The 16,938-nt window shown below is 41.3% G+C and overlaps 1 protein-coding gene across 5 annotated transcripts in view; it reads left to right on the top strand.

Annotated features, from left to right (window-relative positions):
• The window catches only part of EFCAB6 (EF-hand calcium binding domain 6), a 196,386-nt gene that overhangs the window by 8,608 nt on the left and 170,840 nt on the right, over positions 1-16,938 (top strand). For 4 of the 5 annotated variants that reach the window (XM_066358621.1, XM_066358618.1, XM_066358619.1 and 1 more), the window contains one exon: positions 10,599-10,741. The exons of the other annotated variant lie outside the window; for it this stretch is intronic. In XM_066358621.1, coding sequence (XP_066214718.1) covers positions 10,599-10,741 — 143 coding nt within the window. The remainder of the gene's footprint in view (positions 1-10,598; positions 10,742-16,938) is intronic. 5 annotated transcript variants of the gene reach the window in all.

Below are 16,938 nucleotides of genomic sequence, written 5' to 3'. Positions count from 1 at the left end.
GAGAAGCACCCATTTGCTTCTCCACCCCTCCCCCTCTCCTTTCTCTCTGTCTCTCTCTTCCCCTCCCACAGCCAAGGCTCCACTGGAGCAAAGTTGGCCCGGGCGCTGAGGATGGCTCCATGGCCTCCACCTCAGGTGCTAGAATGGCTCTGGTTGCAGCAGAGCAATGCCCCAGAAGGGCAGAGCATCACCCTCTGGTGGGCATGCCGGGTGGATCCCGCTGGGGCACATGCAGGAGTCTCTCTGCCTCCCACTTCTCACTTCAGAAAAATACAAAAAAATAAAGAACATTTGTAATGACCCATGCCTCCACCATCCCAATGTAGCTATTTTTGCTACATCTTCTAGACTGTCAGTTTGTGAAAATATAATTTTATATCACTGTATTTATAGTGTTTCCTGTCCCTTTTCTCTTAATGTTGTCCTAAACATGTTTTTGTGTTTCAGCATAGTCTTCATAGTTATTTATAACAGTGAGATGCTGCTTCAGTACACTGTATTAACTCTGTGAAGTTTGTGTTATATTTTAAGTTTGATTTCTGAGTTTTGTGTGTGTGTGTCTGTCTCATAGTGTGTGTATGGGTAGACTTGAAATGTATGCTGCAGGAGGGGGTATTTGTTAAACTGACATTTGGGAGGAAAGCTATAGGGATCTGAGGAGGCCCTGACATGGGGGGACCCTTGGTGGAGGAAGGCTGTAGCTCAGACACATGGAACAGCCGTGTTTGTAAGCCATGTGCTGTATAAAGGTCAGCTTACAACCATGGGTTTTTCTGCTAAATTGAATTCAGATGACTGGCTAAATGTTTATTAAAATACCCTATCATTTGAAATATATTTGTAAATCAACTTGTGTTCTTCTAACTCCTATATTTAGGACAGTAGACTAGGGTTGCCAGCCAGTTCCTAGATACTGAGGGCGTATGAGGCCAGGATGGGGAAGCTGGAGTGGGCTTCCAGTGTTGGGGCATGAGCCCCAGAATCTTAGTGTTTGATTAGATAATTATGTAGATGACTTTTAATTTTTTTCATGTTCTTTTGAGTAGGCTGCAGAATTGTCAACTGTTTTGCACATGCAAGGTGGATCCGTTTTTGAGGATTGACAGACAGATTTTATTACTCTAATAATACATGGAAACATCATTGTTAGTGGTATGTTTACATGAGAATGCACATAAACCGTGCACGTGTACCCATGTGAGTACCCCCCCACACACACACACCCCTAGCACAATTGGGCAAAATGCCTAGGATTAAATGTAGGAGAATTTGGTTCTTGGCCTCATGAGTAAATTTACTTTTTTTCCCTCGGGTTTAATTTCTTCTCCTCTAAAAGTATGGATAATGGTATCTAACTCATAAAGTTGTCAGAAGGTTGACGATAACCAGTGGCCAGCAAAGTAGATGCTCCTCATTGCTAGATGAATCTAGTAGAATCACTTAAATGTAACATTTGCTGGTTTTTTAGATTTATTTTGATAAGAGGCTCCTTAGAAAACTATGGACTCGTACTTATACATCAACTCTGGTTCTTCTATAGCAGTGGCTTCAGCTTGTTAAGGATGGCTGAGCCCCCACCCAGAGTCTCTGATTGGTTGGTCTTGGTGGGTGGGGCCTGAGAATTTGCATTTCTGAAAAGTTTCCAGGTGATACTGATGCTACTGGTACAGGGACCATGTTTTGAGACCCATTGTTAGAGATACTTGTCTGCCTCAACTGCCTTTTAAACCATTTTTAAAAATGGAAAATAATGCACTTAAAAATAATAATATTAATAGCAATAAAATATGTTATTTCTGCTTGAGGAATCTACAAATGGATTATCTCTGTCCCCCTTGAGCTGAACTGGTGATAACATCTCTTGGGAAAAGTCTTTAGTCTAACTCCCCAAGGTAGGGTGATTCAGTTTACACTCTCATCAACTCTAGGAAGGCGGGGTGTCACCAAATACCTATATGCTACTTCAGTGCAGTCAGAGATGCTGTGCAGATACCTTCTCCCTGTTTTTTTTTTTAAACATGCTGATTTAAAAACATATTGTCTTTAAATCCTGAGTGAGATAGTGAGCTGCTGGAGGGTCGGGTAGGTCATACTTCTCGTTCTCTTCCTCCACCCTTGTCAATGTGTGGCCGGCAGTGTTTATTGAAGAATGGCCTCTTAGAGCATTGTTGCTTGGAAAATGCTCACATGAAGGATGCTTGGGTTGAACACCCAAAGAGGCTTCATTTTCAGAACTCCCCAGATTTGGGTCCATGGAATATCCATATTGTAATTGAAGTCACACTAGCTTTTATAATACTACAGTGTGTAGGAATCAGACCTGGAGAAGACCCACAGGTCACCCAGCCCGTCCTCCACTGGAGCAGGATCATGCCCTGCAGTGTGCTCAGCAGCATTGGGAGGAATGACTTTTCATATGATTATTATTTTTTTCATGCTGTCTTCAACTAAGTTTTTCTTGAATTGAATCACTTTGTATTCAAGTAATAAAATGCACAACAGGCAGTACATTTCTGGGTGATTATCTCACTCCTCAGGTGGTATAATAAGGCATGAGGCCAAAGCCCTGGCATGCCTGATTGTTATTAGGAAGTGAATTTATGGATAAAATAAAGTGGTTATTTCCATAAGTGCAATAAGGAATGCCGTTACAGCAGAACTTCCCCATGTGCTTGAGCTAGACGAGGCAGGAGTGGCATGTTCCTAACCATCCATGCAGCAGTGGGTAGCCAGAGACTTCTCGCTGCCTTTGAAGAGCTGGTTATTAATTTCATAAAAAGCAATAGGAAAGCCTTGGCCATTGACAGCCATGCAGACTGGTTTCTGGGCAGAGCTCTCCTACTGGACCCAGTTCTGGGCTTAGCAGTTATGGAATCCTGGGCAAAAAAAGTGAGTGGGCATGGGAGGGTTAAACGACAGGTTTTCACAAATCTTAAGCACTTCTGGCTCAAAGTAAGTACTAATTGAATATGAAAAACTTTTATCCCCTTTTAAAATATTTTGTAAGCCCGAGTTCTTGTCTCTTAACCTCTTTAATCTTGTCCAGTTACCTCAGTTACACCAATAATTCCAATCATTCTTGGTGCTCCTTTTTGAGCAGTATGTGCACAAGTTGTCGGTTGTCTTGCACACCCTCACCTGGCTGTGTCACACTTGCCTTTCAAAACCCTGTTGCAATAAGCTCAACTCTCTTCCTCCCTGTGCAGCTGGATGTGATTGGAGGAAAAACACCACCATGGGAACTGGCTTATAGGTTCATGTCCAGGGACCTCCGATGGCTGTTAAAACTCCCTGGCAATTATTCATTACCCGCTCTCCTGTTTGCCTTTTCTTCTCGACAACCATTTCATTCTTTATCCTCTTTCCTGAATCCTGAGCCCCCTCTCCCTGTCCTTGCTACTGTTGACTCAGTTCTGTACTGCAAAGGGAATTGTTTTCTTAATTTTATGTTCAGATTGTTCATTGCAGGTATATAGAAAAACAGTTTTTTGTATACTGATTTTGTATCCTATAACCTTACTGAAGTTGTTTATTCTAATCATAGTTTTTGGTGTGTGTATTCTTTAGGATTTCCTGTATACAAAATTATGTCATTGGCAAATACAGTGTGTCCATAAAGTCATGGTGCACTTTTGACCAGTCACAGGAAAGCAACAGAAGACGATAGAAATGTGAAATCTGCACCAAATAAAAGGAAAACCCTCCCAGTTTCTGTAGGATGATGTGACAGCATGTGCGCATGCGCAGATAATGACGTAACACTGTGTATACAGCGGAGCAGCCCACGGCCATGCCAGTTGAGATGTGGACGGTACAGAGGAAAGTTCAGTGTGTTCTGTGGCTTGCTAAATTCGAATCCGTGACCAAAGTGCAACGTGAATATTGGCGTGTTTATAACAAAGCGCCACCACATAGGAATAACATTACTCGGTGGGATAAGCAGTTGAAGGAAACTGGCAGTTTGGTGGAGAAACCCCGTTCTGGTAGGCCATCAGTCAGTGACGAGTCTGTAGAGGCTATACGGGATAGCTACCTAAGGAGCCCTAAAAAATCTGTGTGTGAGTCCACATCGAACACTGAATAGGTATGAAACTGGGAGAGTTTTCCTTTTATTTGGTGCAGATTTCACATTTCTATCGTCTTTTGTTGCTTTCCTGTGACCGGTCAAAAGTGCACTATGACTTTATGGACATACTGTAGGTTTTGGTTATTAGTCTCTTATCTGATTTCTTTTTATTTTGTTTTTTTTTTTATAAATAAATTTTATTTTAATGGGGTGATATCAATAAATCAGGGTACATATATTAAAAGAAAACATGTCCAGGTTATCTTGTCATTCAATTCTGTTGCATACCCATCACCCAAAGTCAGATTGTCCTCTGTCACCTTCTATCTTAGTCTCGTTTTTATGTCCCACCAATGTATGGAATCCTGCAGTTCTTGTTTTTTTCTGATTTACTTATTTCACTCTGTATAATGTTATCAAGATCCCACCATTTTGTTGTAAGTGATCCGATGTCATCATTTCTTATGGCTGAATAGTATACCGTGGTGTATATGTGCCACATCTTCTTTATCTAGTCTTCTATTTTTTTTTACAGTGATTAAAGCCTTTAAGCAAACTCTTGGCCAATACAGCAAGAATACATAAAAGAGTAGTGTCCTTAACATGTTCACCCAGTTCAAGTTGGCCCCAACACCATGCCAAATCCCTGAAAAATGTATCCCAACCCCAATTCAGTCTTTTAGGAGCTGTCCCAAGGAGCAGGAATCCAGGAAAAGTCCACATCCAGGAAAAGTCCGCATGGCACTGGTATTGTTGTCACAATTCTATACTTTGCAGCTCACGTCCAAGTCCCAATGACCGCTGCTTCTAGCTGGTAATGATTCAGGTAGACTGGAAAAGCCATCTGCAGCATATGTGGATATGGAGCTTCTGTTCTCCTCTGCCTGGAGAGATGAGACCAGGTTGCTTTTCCCTGGAGCTCTGTGACTGTGGCTTGGTAAAGAGAACCTTGGGATACACTAAGCTGGGTGGCAAAGGTAGATTCATAATAGAAGTTGGCAAAAGGGGGAAAGAGAGCTCTAAATTAGGAGTAGGTCCCAGCCTGAAATATGAGTGGGGCATTGAGGTAGGAGGAAGAAAGGAAACACTATATATTAAACAAAGCAGCAGATATTTTGTTTTCTTGCCTAATTGCTCTGGCTGGCACCTTTAGTACAATGTTGAATAAAAGTGGTAGGAGCAAACATCCTTGTCTTGTTTCTGATCTTAGGGTAAAAACTTTTGTTCTTTTACCATTAAGTATGATTTTAGCTGTTTTTTTGTTTGTTTTATTAATGCCTTTTGTCACATCTAGGAAGTTACCTTCTGTTTTTAATTTGTTCCTAGTGTTGTTGTTGTTGTTTTTTTATCATGAAAGGATTTAAGATTTTTGTGCAATGCTTTTTCTGCACCCATTGAAAGTATGATTTTTCTTGATTCTATTAAGGTTAATTTTTGATTAATTTTTATATATTTAACCATCTTTGCATCCTGGGATATATCCCACTTAGTCATACTGTCTGGTTCTTTTTTATATTGATATATTGCTAGATTTAGTTTGTTAATATTTTGATGAGAACTTTTCCTATAATCCCAAGCAGTGTTGGTCTTTAGTTTTCTTTTCTTTTGATATGTTTGTCTGCCCTCTTTTGTTTTTTGAAGAGTTTATGGAGGAATTCTTGTAATTATTCTCCTTTAAATGTTTGGTAGTATTCACCAGTGAACCCAACTGGTCCTCGGACTTCTGCAGTAAAGTGTTTGATTACTAATTCAATCTCTTTGTTATAGGTCTATTCTATTCAGATTTTTTATTTCTTTAGTCAGTTTCTGTAGTTTGTGTCTTTCTAAGAATTTTTCCATTTTATGTAAGTTATCTAATTTGTTGGCACACAATTAGTATTCCCTTGCAATTTTTGTTTTTGTTTTTGGAAGTTCAGTAGTAATGCCCTCCCTTCCATTCATAATTTAAATAAGTTGAGTATTCCTCATTTTATCTTGGTCAGTTTAGTTAAAAAATTGTTATTTTCAAAGAACCAGCTTTTCATTTTGTTGGTTTTCTCTATTTTCTATTCCCAATTTTATATATTTCTGCTCTAATCTTTATTAGTCCTTTATTCTACTTGGGTTTAAGTTACTCTTATTTTGCTAGCTTTTTAAGGAAGATGCTTAGGTTATTAATTGAAGTTTTTTTAAAAATTATTTATTCAATTTAGAGAGGAGAGAGAGAGAGAGAGAGAGAAGGGGGATGCATCAGCTCCCATATGTGCCTTGACCATGCAAGTGCAGGGTTTTGAACTGATGACGCAGGGTTAAGCTGTTTATTTGAGCTTTTTCTAGCTTCTTAAAGTATGCCTGTAATGCTATGAACTTCCCTCTCAGTACTGCTTTTGCTGTGTCCCATAAATTTTGAGTTGTTGTATGCTCATTATCATTTGTTTCTAGGACTTTTAAATTTTCTTTTTTGATCTCATTGTTAACCCATTTGTTATTTAATAACATGCTATTTAGTTTCCAAGTGTTTGAGTATTTTTCAATTTTTCTGTTGTGGTTGATTTCTAGTTTCATGCCATTGTGATCAGAGAAAGTGCTCAATATGATTTCAATTTTCTTAAATTTGTTGAGACCGCTTTTGTGCCCTAACATGTGGTATATCTTAGAGAATGTACCATGAGCACTTGAAAAGAATGTATATTCTGCTGCTTTAGGGTTAAAGGTTCTGAAGATACTATTAAATCAAGTTGATCTAGTGTGTCCTTTAAGTCTGCTGTTTCTTTGTTAATTTTCTTTCTTGAGGATCTATCTAGTAATGTTAGTGGGATATTAAAATCCCCTACTATTATAGTATTGCTGTTGATCTCGTCCTTTTTATCCATCAAAGTCTGCTTATATATATAGGTGCTCCTATATTAGGTGTCTAGATATTTATAATGTTTATATCTTCCTGTTGGATTGCTCCCTTTATCATTATGTAGTGACCTTCTTTATTTCTTACTATAGCCTTTGTTTTAAGTCCATTTTGTCTGATAATAGTATTGCTATCGCAGCTTTTTTTTCATTTCCATTTGCATGAAGTATTTTTTCCCATCCTTTTGCCTTCAGTCTATATACATCTTTTGTTTTGAGGTGTATCTCTTGTAGTCAGCATATGTATAGGTCCTGTTTTCTTATCCATGCAGCTACCTTATGTCTTTTGATTGGAGCATTTAATCTATTTACATTTAACGTTATTATTGATATGTAGTTGTTCATTGCCATTTTATTCTTTGAAGCTTTTTCCTCTTTTACTATATTCTTTTCCCTTTTTGTTCTGTTTACAACAGGCTCCTTAACATTTCTTGCAGCATTGGTTTGGTTGTAATGAATTCCTTGAGTTTTTTTTTTTTGTCTGACAAGCTTTTTATTTCTCATTCAATTTTAAACTATAGCCTTGCTGGATAAAGAAATCTTGGTTGTAGTTTCTTGTTCTGCATTACTTTGAATATTTCTTGCCATTCCCTTCAGGCCTTAAGTGTTTCTGTTGAGAAGTCGGATGTCATCCTTATCGAGGCTCCTTTGTAGGTGATAGCCTTTTTTTCTGTAGCAGCTTTTAATATTTTCTCTTTATCTCTTAGCTTTGGTATTTTAATTATGATGTGTCTTGGTGTAGATTTCTTTGGGTTTCTCTTTAATGGAATTCTCTGTGCTTCTTGAGCTGTGTGACTTTTTTCTGTATCAATTTAGGGAAGTTTTCAGCTATGATTTGATTGAACAAAGTTTCTATCCCTTGTTCTTTCTCTTCTTCTTCAGGAACCCCTATGATGTGGATGTTATTTCTCTTCATGTTGTCACAGAGTTCTCTTACAGTTTCCTAAGACTTTTTGAGTCTCTTATTTTTGCTTCTCTGCTTCCGTGCCTTCATTTATCTTGTCCTCTAACTCGATCCTCAGCTTCATCCATCCTGCTTTTAATTCCTTCCATTGTGGTCTTCATTTCTGATACTGTATTTGTCATTTCTGATTCTTTTTTATTATTTCAATGTCCTTTTTTATACTTGCTATCTCTTTAGGTGTTCGTTATGTCCATCTATTGTTGTTCTAAGATCTTTGAGGATCCTAACAATCATTATTTTAAACCAGGCTTCCCCAAACTACGGCCCAAGGGCCGCATGTGGCCCCCTGAGGCCATTTATCCAGCCCCCCACCGCACTCCCGGAAGGGGCACCTCTTTCATTGGTGGTCAGTGAGAGGAGCACTGTATGTGGCGGCCCTCCAATGGTCTGAGGGACAGTGAACTGGCCCCCTGTGTAAAAAGTTTGGGGACCTCTGTAGACTGCATCTGGTAATTTGGTTATATCTGACTCATTCAAGTCCTTTTCTGGGTATTTCTCTTGATTCATTTGGTTGCCTTCTCATTTTGTCTGTATATAAAAAGGGTGTGGCCTCTGGAGTCCAATGGGTGTGGCCTCTGTTTCCTAGGTGTGGTCTGTCTGCAGGCCTGCCACCCTCTCTGCCGCTGCCTCGAGCGTTTGGGTATGGACTTGCTGGTGCCGGCCCCCTGAGGCTGTCACTGCAGTTTCTGCCTCTCCTCCACGGGAGGGGCTATGTTCACATGCCCTGGCTACAAGCCTTGGCTGGCCTCGGCCCTCGCCCGGCCCCCATGGGTGAGGCTGTGTGCTGTGCCTGGGCCTGCAAGCTTTGGCACCGGGTGGTCTTCATTTCTTTATGTCAATCTGAGCTTCTGACCTATATAACTTTTCCTTTTTTTAAAATCAATTTTAATGGAGTGACATTGATCAATCAGGGTACATAGGTTTAGAGAAAACATCTCTAGGTTATTTTGACATTTGATTATGTTGCATACCCATCACCCAAAGTCAGATTGTCTTCTGTCACCTTCTATCTGGTTTTCGTTGTGCCCCTCTCCTCCCCTTCCATAACTCCCACACTCTTGTCCATGTTCCTCACTCTCATTTTTGTGTCCCACCTATGTATGGAATCATATAGTTCTTAGCTTATTCTGATTTACTTATTTCACTCAGTATAATGTTATCAAGGTCCATCCATGTTGTTGTAAATGATCCGATGTCATCATTTCTTATGGCTGAGTAGTATTCTGTAATATATATGTACCACATCTTCTTTATCCAGTCATCCATTGAAGGGCGTTTTGGTTGTTTCCATGTCTTGGCCACTGTGAACAATGCTGCAGTGAACATGGGACTGCATGTGTCTTTACGTACCAGTGTGTTTGAGTTTTGATTTCTGACCCATATGACTTTTCCTTTTTTAAAAAATGTTTTGAAGACTATCAAGATTTCTTGCAACTAGGTCTGTTGATGGCAAATTTCTTCAACTTTTGTCTGATAAAGGCTTTATTTCCCTAAATGCCTGGAAACAATAGTCTTCTGATCTTTGCTGAGGGGCTCTTGATATGTGTTGGTGCATTCCTTCAACTCTCAACTAGGCAGTTTACAATTCTACCTTAGCCTTCACTTTCTGCTTGTGACCTTCACCAGAGCCTCAAGGTCAGCCAGAGGTGAGAGTTTGGGGCCTTCTTAGGTTTTTTTGAGCTGGCATATGGCCCTGGACATGCCTACTGCCCTGAGCATGAAAGGGCAGTTTAGAGTCTTGTGATGTGTGGTGCTTCTCAAAGCCCCTATGGCATCTCATTCCCTAGCTTTTTCCTTTAAGCTTCTAAGGTAGTCTATTGTTTGTTCCATCTGTTATCCACCCACTCAGGCAGCTAAGATTTTAAGTAACAATTGTTTTTGATTTTTTTTCTCCAACAAACTTCTTTTGATGATAGCCTGTTGTCTTGGGTAAACTCTGAATTAGTTAAAGCAAAGAGAGCCTGTGAGGGGGGGGGGGTTTCAGGGAACCATAAGGTAGGTCAAATAATAGAAATTTTCGGGTAACAGGGCTCTGACGGAGTCCCAGCCCTCTCTGATCCTTCCATGGGCGGTCAAGCTCTGGCTTCCACTGTGACTGCAGACAGCTGATTTCAAGGCTCCTGCAGAATAGGGTTGGGGGAGATGGGAATAAGAGTTAAGATGCTATAAAACTTGGTATTCATACAGAGATTCTGCCAGTTTTCATGAATATATGCTCCCTAGATTGCTGCAAAGCTTTGGTTAACTTCCAGAGTTTTGAAACAGTTCATTGTGACAATTTTTTGCCTGTGTTCTCGTTGTTATCATGGTGAGGAGATTTTCGGAGGTTAACACTGCCTCTGACTGGTTGCCTGTATGGTGAGGCACTTCTGGAAAGCTCCTGGAGTCAAGGCTCTGTACTGATGCCCATCAGAGAAGTGAGTGTATGCTGGTCCAGATGCAGGTGGACTTCCTATTCAACAGCTTCATTTTCTCCTTTTTGAAGATTGTTGGATCTGCTAAAAATAGGGAGCCTAAAATCATGATTTTGTGTTTGCTTTAAGACTACTCTGAGACATTGGCAAGGTCATAATTAGCAGCATTTTTACAGTCTCTGCTAGACTTTCAGAAAAGGAATAGATAAGAGGTTGGACACATTTGTAATATGGGCTTAAAGTAACGTCATCTGTTTCTTTTATATCACAGGGATTTAATGTGCAAAATGGCTATTATACCAGATTGGCATACTTCGTATCCTCTCACGCAAAAATCCACAAATTTAAGACCCCATTCTTCACCGTGTAGAGTCTATTCAAGAAGTGGTTTCCAAAATATGTTCAGACCTTCAAGTGAGTATTCATGAGCAAATAATATTCTAGTAGCAGTAGTGTATGTGTAGTGTATACCAGACTCTGTACAAGGCTTCATGTCATTCAGTCCTCACAGTGGGTGGATCTCTGAAGAGGGTTCTCTTGTCCCTGTTTTCTTTGTGGGGAAACTTAGACACAGGTTGTTTAAGCCACTTGCCAAAAAGTTCCATAGTTTTTAAGTGATAGGAACAGGATTTGAACCAAACAGTGTGATTCCAGAGTCCATGGGCTTCACCACCCTGTTATCTAGTATACTTCCTCACTCAGTCTTTTCTTAATCAGTACCTTATTTTTTTAGTCATTTTAGGTTTACAGGAAAATTGAGCTAAAGTACAAGAAAGTTTCCTTCATTCCCCATCCCTGGTTTCCCCTATTATTAGCATCTTGCGTTATTGAGGTGCATTTGTTACAATTGATGAGCCATTATTGATACATTATTATTAACTGAGGCCTCAGAGTTCAGTCTTTGTGTTATACATTCTCTGGGTTTTGATAAATATCTAAATACATATGTTCACCCTTAGGCATCATACAGAATAGTTTCACTGTCCTAAACATGCCCTGATCTCCACCTGTCCGTCTCTCCCGTTCCCCCAACCCCGGGCCCCTACTGATCTCTTGACTGTCTCCACAGTGTTGCCATTTCCAGGATGTCATAGCATTGGAATCATACAGGATGTAGCCTTTTTAATTGGCTTCTTCCACTTAGCAATATATGCACTTAAGGCTCTTTCCTGGCTTCTCATTTCTTTTATCTCTGAATAATACTCTCTCGTATGGATGGGCCACAGCTTATTCATCTATTCACTGCTGAAGGACATCCTGGTTCTCGCATCTTGGCAGTTATGAATAGAGCTGCTATAAACAGTTGCATACAGGTTTTTGTGTAGACGTAAATTTTCAACTCATTTGGCTCATTCAGTTTTAAAGCAATAAAATTTGACATCAGAATTTCCCCAAAGTATGTTTTTTCATTTGTTAATTTATTTGCTCGCCCCTGCCTTTCCCTTCTTCCATCCCTCTCTCCTTTCTTCCCTTCCCTTCCCTTCCCTTCCCTTCCCTTCCCTTCCCTTCCCTTCCCTTCCCTTCCCTTCCCTTCCCTTCCCTTCCCTTCCCTTCCCTTCCCTTCCCTTCCCTCCCCTCCCCTCCCCTCCCCTCCCCTCCCCTCCCCTCCTCCCTCCCCTCCCCTCCTTTCCCCTCCTTTCCCCTCCTCCCTCTCCTCCCTTCCCTTCCTTTCCCTTTTTCCTTCTTTCCTTCCTTCTCAAAAATTTTATGGGCCCTAGTATGTGACAAGAACTATCACAGGTACCAAGGATAAGGAGGTGAGCCTAGTAGAGGACCTGCCCCAGAGGAGCTTGCTGTGTAGAGAGGGAGGTGAAGCTTCCAGCAGAGTGAGACAGAGGTCGTCACATAGCACGGACAGAGCACTGAGGGCACAACCACCCCAGGGACCAGAGGACTGAGAGGGGACATAAAGGGTAAATTGAATTTTGATTGTGAGCAAAAGAATAGAAAGGCAGTCAGAAGTCACACTCAACACCCGTGCTCACAGTTGGTGAGACTTTACTCATAGGGTCTCACGCATAGGGTCTCTCCCATGAGGGAGCCTGGGAAATACAGGCTTTATTCCAGATACCCATGTGTCTACCCAAATCTCAGGGTTTCTATTTATAGGGAAAAAGGGGAGAATGGATGGTGAGGGTTAACTAGGGAATTTCCAACACAAAAACTTACCAATAATGAATCTGTTCCAGTCCAGTGGGTCCACGTGTATAATGTTGGATGGATCTTACGGTAACTGGTGTTCTGACAGGAGAGAGAAGACTGGAGTGAAATGGGGTCACTGAGTTAAAGGGAGTTCACCCCCTTAAGGCTCTTCTGATTGCCCTCTCGGAAACTTGGACATGTGCAGCCCCACAAATAATACTTAAAGGTGTTTCTTTCTGTGCGTCCTAACATTATCCTTTACATTTTGTCCTTTTGAAATCCAAAAACAATTTTTTATTTTGATTTTTAATTTGCATTTTTTAATAGTAAAGGTTAACTTTGATTCTCAAGTTTATCTGGTTTCTGTCTTTTTCTTTTGTAATCTGCCTTTTCATATTCTTTGTCTACTTACCTACTGTAGGTAGGTCTTCTTAGTGATTTGTAGGAGCTGTCTTTGTATTGAAGATACTAATCCTTTAATCTTTTATCCTCCTTATATGCCATTGGTGTTTTTTTTCATTTGTCTTTTGCCTTTATTTTTATTGATGGTATTTTTTTAATGCACTGAATTATTTATTTCTTAAATTAAAAAGAAATAGATATATATATGGTCTCCTAGTAGCATTTTCCTCTCCAAAAGTGGTCACCATTGATTGTTTTGCTGGCCTTGCTTTCATGCATGCACTTACATGTGTGATATGTACCTGTTTAAGTCATACATGAAATAAGCAGAATTCATGGGGTGAATGTGGACGTGTCAGCCACGGATATCAGATACCCTGTTTCCTTTTTAACTGTTTTTTGCTTTTTGTTAGTTTCAGTTTGAATCGTTTCTATTGACTTGACTTTACACTCACTACCTTTCTTCTATCCTGTACAGTTTGCTATTAGGCAAATCAGATGAGTTCTTCACTTCTGATATTGTCTTTTTATTTTCTAGCTTTTTCATGAACTTTTTTTTTTAAGTTTCCATTTCTCTGCTGAAATCCCCCATATGTTCAGCATATTGTCAGCTTTTCTTATAATTTCTAACATACTTACCATTCTTAGTTCAAATACCTGATCATTTCTACATCTGTTCTCTCTGTGGGTCTTCTGGCCACTGTTTCTGTTCTTCATTAGATCACCTTTCTTATTGCACTTGTCTTGCAATTTTAAAAAGATTTAAGAATTTCTGTAAAAATAGTAGAGACATAAGTAACTAATATTCATTGCCAGCAAAAGGAAGCCCCTCTTCTCTCAGGCTTCTAGTGAGATGGGCGGCTCCACTTCATCTCTGACTTGAGCTGTGCCTGGTCTGGCTGCAGTTTCAGTTAGATTTAGGTGACTACCAGTTTCCCATGTCTCCCTCCAGCAGCTTAATCTGAGCACAGGTAAGACAGCCAGCTTGGCCTAGTGGGGAGCTCTGTGCTCTCAGGCCCCGACAGTTTTGGAGGTATCCTGGGGAGTTCTGTCTCCCAGGCAAGCCCCTAGCTCTCTGCCCTGCCGCCCCACCCCCAGTCCGCAGGAGGCTGCCGAGTTGCACTCTGTTGAAGGCCCCGTAGGGTCCAGAGGGACTGCCTCAGCCCTTCTCTATACTCAGCTTTGGTGAGCCGCTGCCCTACACCTGCTGAGGGCTCTGTGCCTTGGGATGTCTCACAGCTCTGGGGGGCTGCTGATGCCGACTTGTGAGGACCCTCCAGGGTGCGTGTAGACTTGCTCTGTGACTGGGCTCCCAGGGTGTGGATCCATCACACCACCCACGTGTGAACACTCATGGTCGGTTGCTTTTCCTTTACATTCAGTGGATTTGCTTTACTTACATTCTTTGTTATGTTTATTCCTAAGTATTTTATTTTTTTTGTTGCAATCGTGAAGGGGATTATTCTTTTGAGTTCCTTCTCAGTTGTTTCATTGTTGGCATATAGAAAGGCTATTGACTTCTGTATGTTAATTTTGTATCCTGCGACCTTACTGTATTGGCTTATTGTTTCTAGTAGTCTTTTTGTGGATTCTTTGGGGTTTTCGATGTATAGGATCATATCATCTGCAAAAAGTGATACCTTTACTTCTTCTTTTCTGATATGGATGCCTTTTATTTCTTTGTCTTGTCTGATTGCTCTGGCTAGAACCTCTAGTACCACATTAAATAAGAGTGGAGAGAGTGGACAACCCTGTCTTGTTCCTGATTTAAGGGGGAAAGCCTTTAGTTTTGTGCCATTTAATATGATGTTAGCTGATGGTTTATCATATATGGCCTTTATCATGTTGAGATATTTTCCTTCTATACCCATTTTGTTGAGAGCCATCTGACATGTTTCAATATTCTCTCATTCTCTTAGTGAAGGGTATCACCCTCAGCTACCCACACCAGACACATATACTTTATCATCTTTCCCACATCACCCTGCACAGATGCCTCACCCAACACAAATCAGAAGAGTCTCTGTCTTATCTTCATCAGCATCTTTAATTCACCCCTGCTTTTTACTCCACGACCATCTCAGTGGTGGCATCTCCATCAATACTTGCCTGAATGGGCTGAAATTACCCAACATGTCTCCTGCCCTCACTGCCCTTTCTATTTCTCCTCCACCTGATACCAGAGTGAAGTTCAAGAATGAAAATTGGGTTATGCCATTCTGTCAATCCAAACCCCCTACGACATTCCATAACCAGAGCACAGAGCAGGCGGACAGGACCGGCCCCTTCTGATGTTTGTAGAGTCACTCTCTGATGGATGCCTCTCTGCTTGTCCCTTCCTCTTCCCTTTGACAAGGCTGGCTGTCCTCCAGTGCCCCCCATGCCCGCCCCTCTCCTAGGAATGCCAGGTTGTAGTTGACATGTCACCTATTTCTTCTAAGAAGCTTTTCCTGAGACCTTCCATCATGTTGCCCCACACTGAACACCCTCAATTCCGGGTCCCCAGTGTACCCTGTTATATACTCCACCCTCAAGGAGGCTGTGGGCATTGTGAGCGAGAGACCCCAGCCCCATCATAGGCCTTGCGTGTGCTTGGTCCTCGTGAGAGCAGAGAAGGAGCATTGCTGATGGCCAGTGCAGTCCCTGGGAAGGATGGACGTGGTCCCCAGGAGCTACCGTGCTGCTGCTTGTGAGGTGAGGTAAGGGCACACAGCAGGTCCCCACGGTGTGACTGTGGGTCACCATCACTGTCTTTTACCACCTCGAACAGGACCCACGCAGGGCATCTTACAGCTGTGAGGCAGTCCCTAGGCCATCTGGGCGGTCCAGGTTGGCACTTAGAGAGCCTGTCCTTTGAGTCTGTCATCTGGCCCACATCACCCCAAGACTAAAGCCGTCACTGCCCTCATGCCAGGAGGGTTCAATAGCTTGATATGAAACTCTCATGTAAGAAAAATTCCAGTCCTTCTTCCCTCTCTCGTGCTTGTGAATAAGTTTATAAACAATGAGGCATGTTAATGGCATTTAACACACCTCCAGAACTTACTATGTAAAACAGAGCTATGAAATAATTTATCACCAAGCCTTTGCAATCTCATAACTAAATAGAGATTTACCAAATTACCGTCATTCTTAGCCTGCTCTTCCCCTAGCAGGTCATAAAATAAAAAATAGAATAATTACGTCTTCATACGTATGATGTTGATTGGTAGTACGAATGTTCATGTATGTCCTCGTGTCTCCTGACCATCCTGAGTACAAGTGTACAAAAATTTTTATTTTAGCCCTGGCCGGTTGGCTCAGTGGTAGAGCGTCGGCCTGGCGTGCGGAGGTCCCGGGTTCGATTCCCAGACAGGGCTCTGGTGCGACAGAGCGACGCCCCGGATGGGCAGAGCATCGCCCCCTGGTGGGCGTGCCGGGTGGATCCCGGTCAGGCGCATGCAGGAGTCTGTCTGACTGCCTCCCCGTTTCCAACTTCAGAAAAATACAAAAAAAAAAAAAAAATTATTTAAAAAATGTGTAAGGCAACATTAAAAAAGGCAAATGTTTGTTCTTCTTGTTTCCATAAATTGGTTATCGAGCAAACATGATTTTAAGTTAATAAAACTGTAACTGGAACTAATTTCATTTTTTGAAAAAAAACTCACTCCCAGGGGTCAGCAAGCATGAAAAAAACTCACTACTCAAAAGGGTTAAGTTATTTTAACTTGTTTCTACAACAGTTTCCATCTTAGGCAGGGGGAAGGAGGCTTAGGGTGGTCTTCCTTCCTAAAAGAGGTCCTGCAGTGACTCAGTGACTCAGGTACCCGGGACCTGATGCACTGCAGCCAGGACACCACCCCTTTTCCACGGGCCGGAGAGGGCGAGCCCTTGAATGCTTATTCAGAGCACTCAGCGTCTTTCCACTACCTTTTGTGGTGTAGCCTGTTCTCATTTCTTCTTTGTCTTTGACAGGGAAATGATCTAGATTTAAGAATTACATGTTTTTCTCTCACAAATTAACAAGAGGATGAAAACTAGATATGATATTTTAAAGATTGGTTTGAAACCATGTTGATTCTTAACGA

Source organism: Saccopteryx leptura, chromosome 1, assembly GCF_036850995.1.
Source record: "Saccopteryx leptura isolate mSacLep1 chromosome 1, mSacLep1_pri_phased_curated, whole genome shotgun sequence".
NCBI classification, from domain to species: Eukaryota; Metazoa; Chordata; class Mammalia; order Chiroptera; family Emballonuridae; genus Saccopteryx; species Saccopteryx leptura.
Note: the sequence above shows the minus strand (reverse complement) of the source record. Positions and strands in the feature narration are given on the sequence as shown.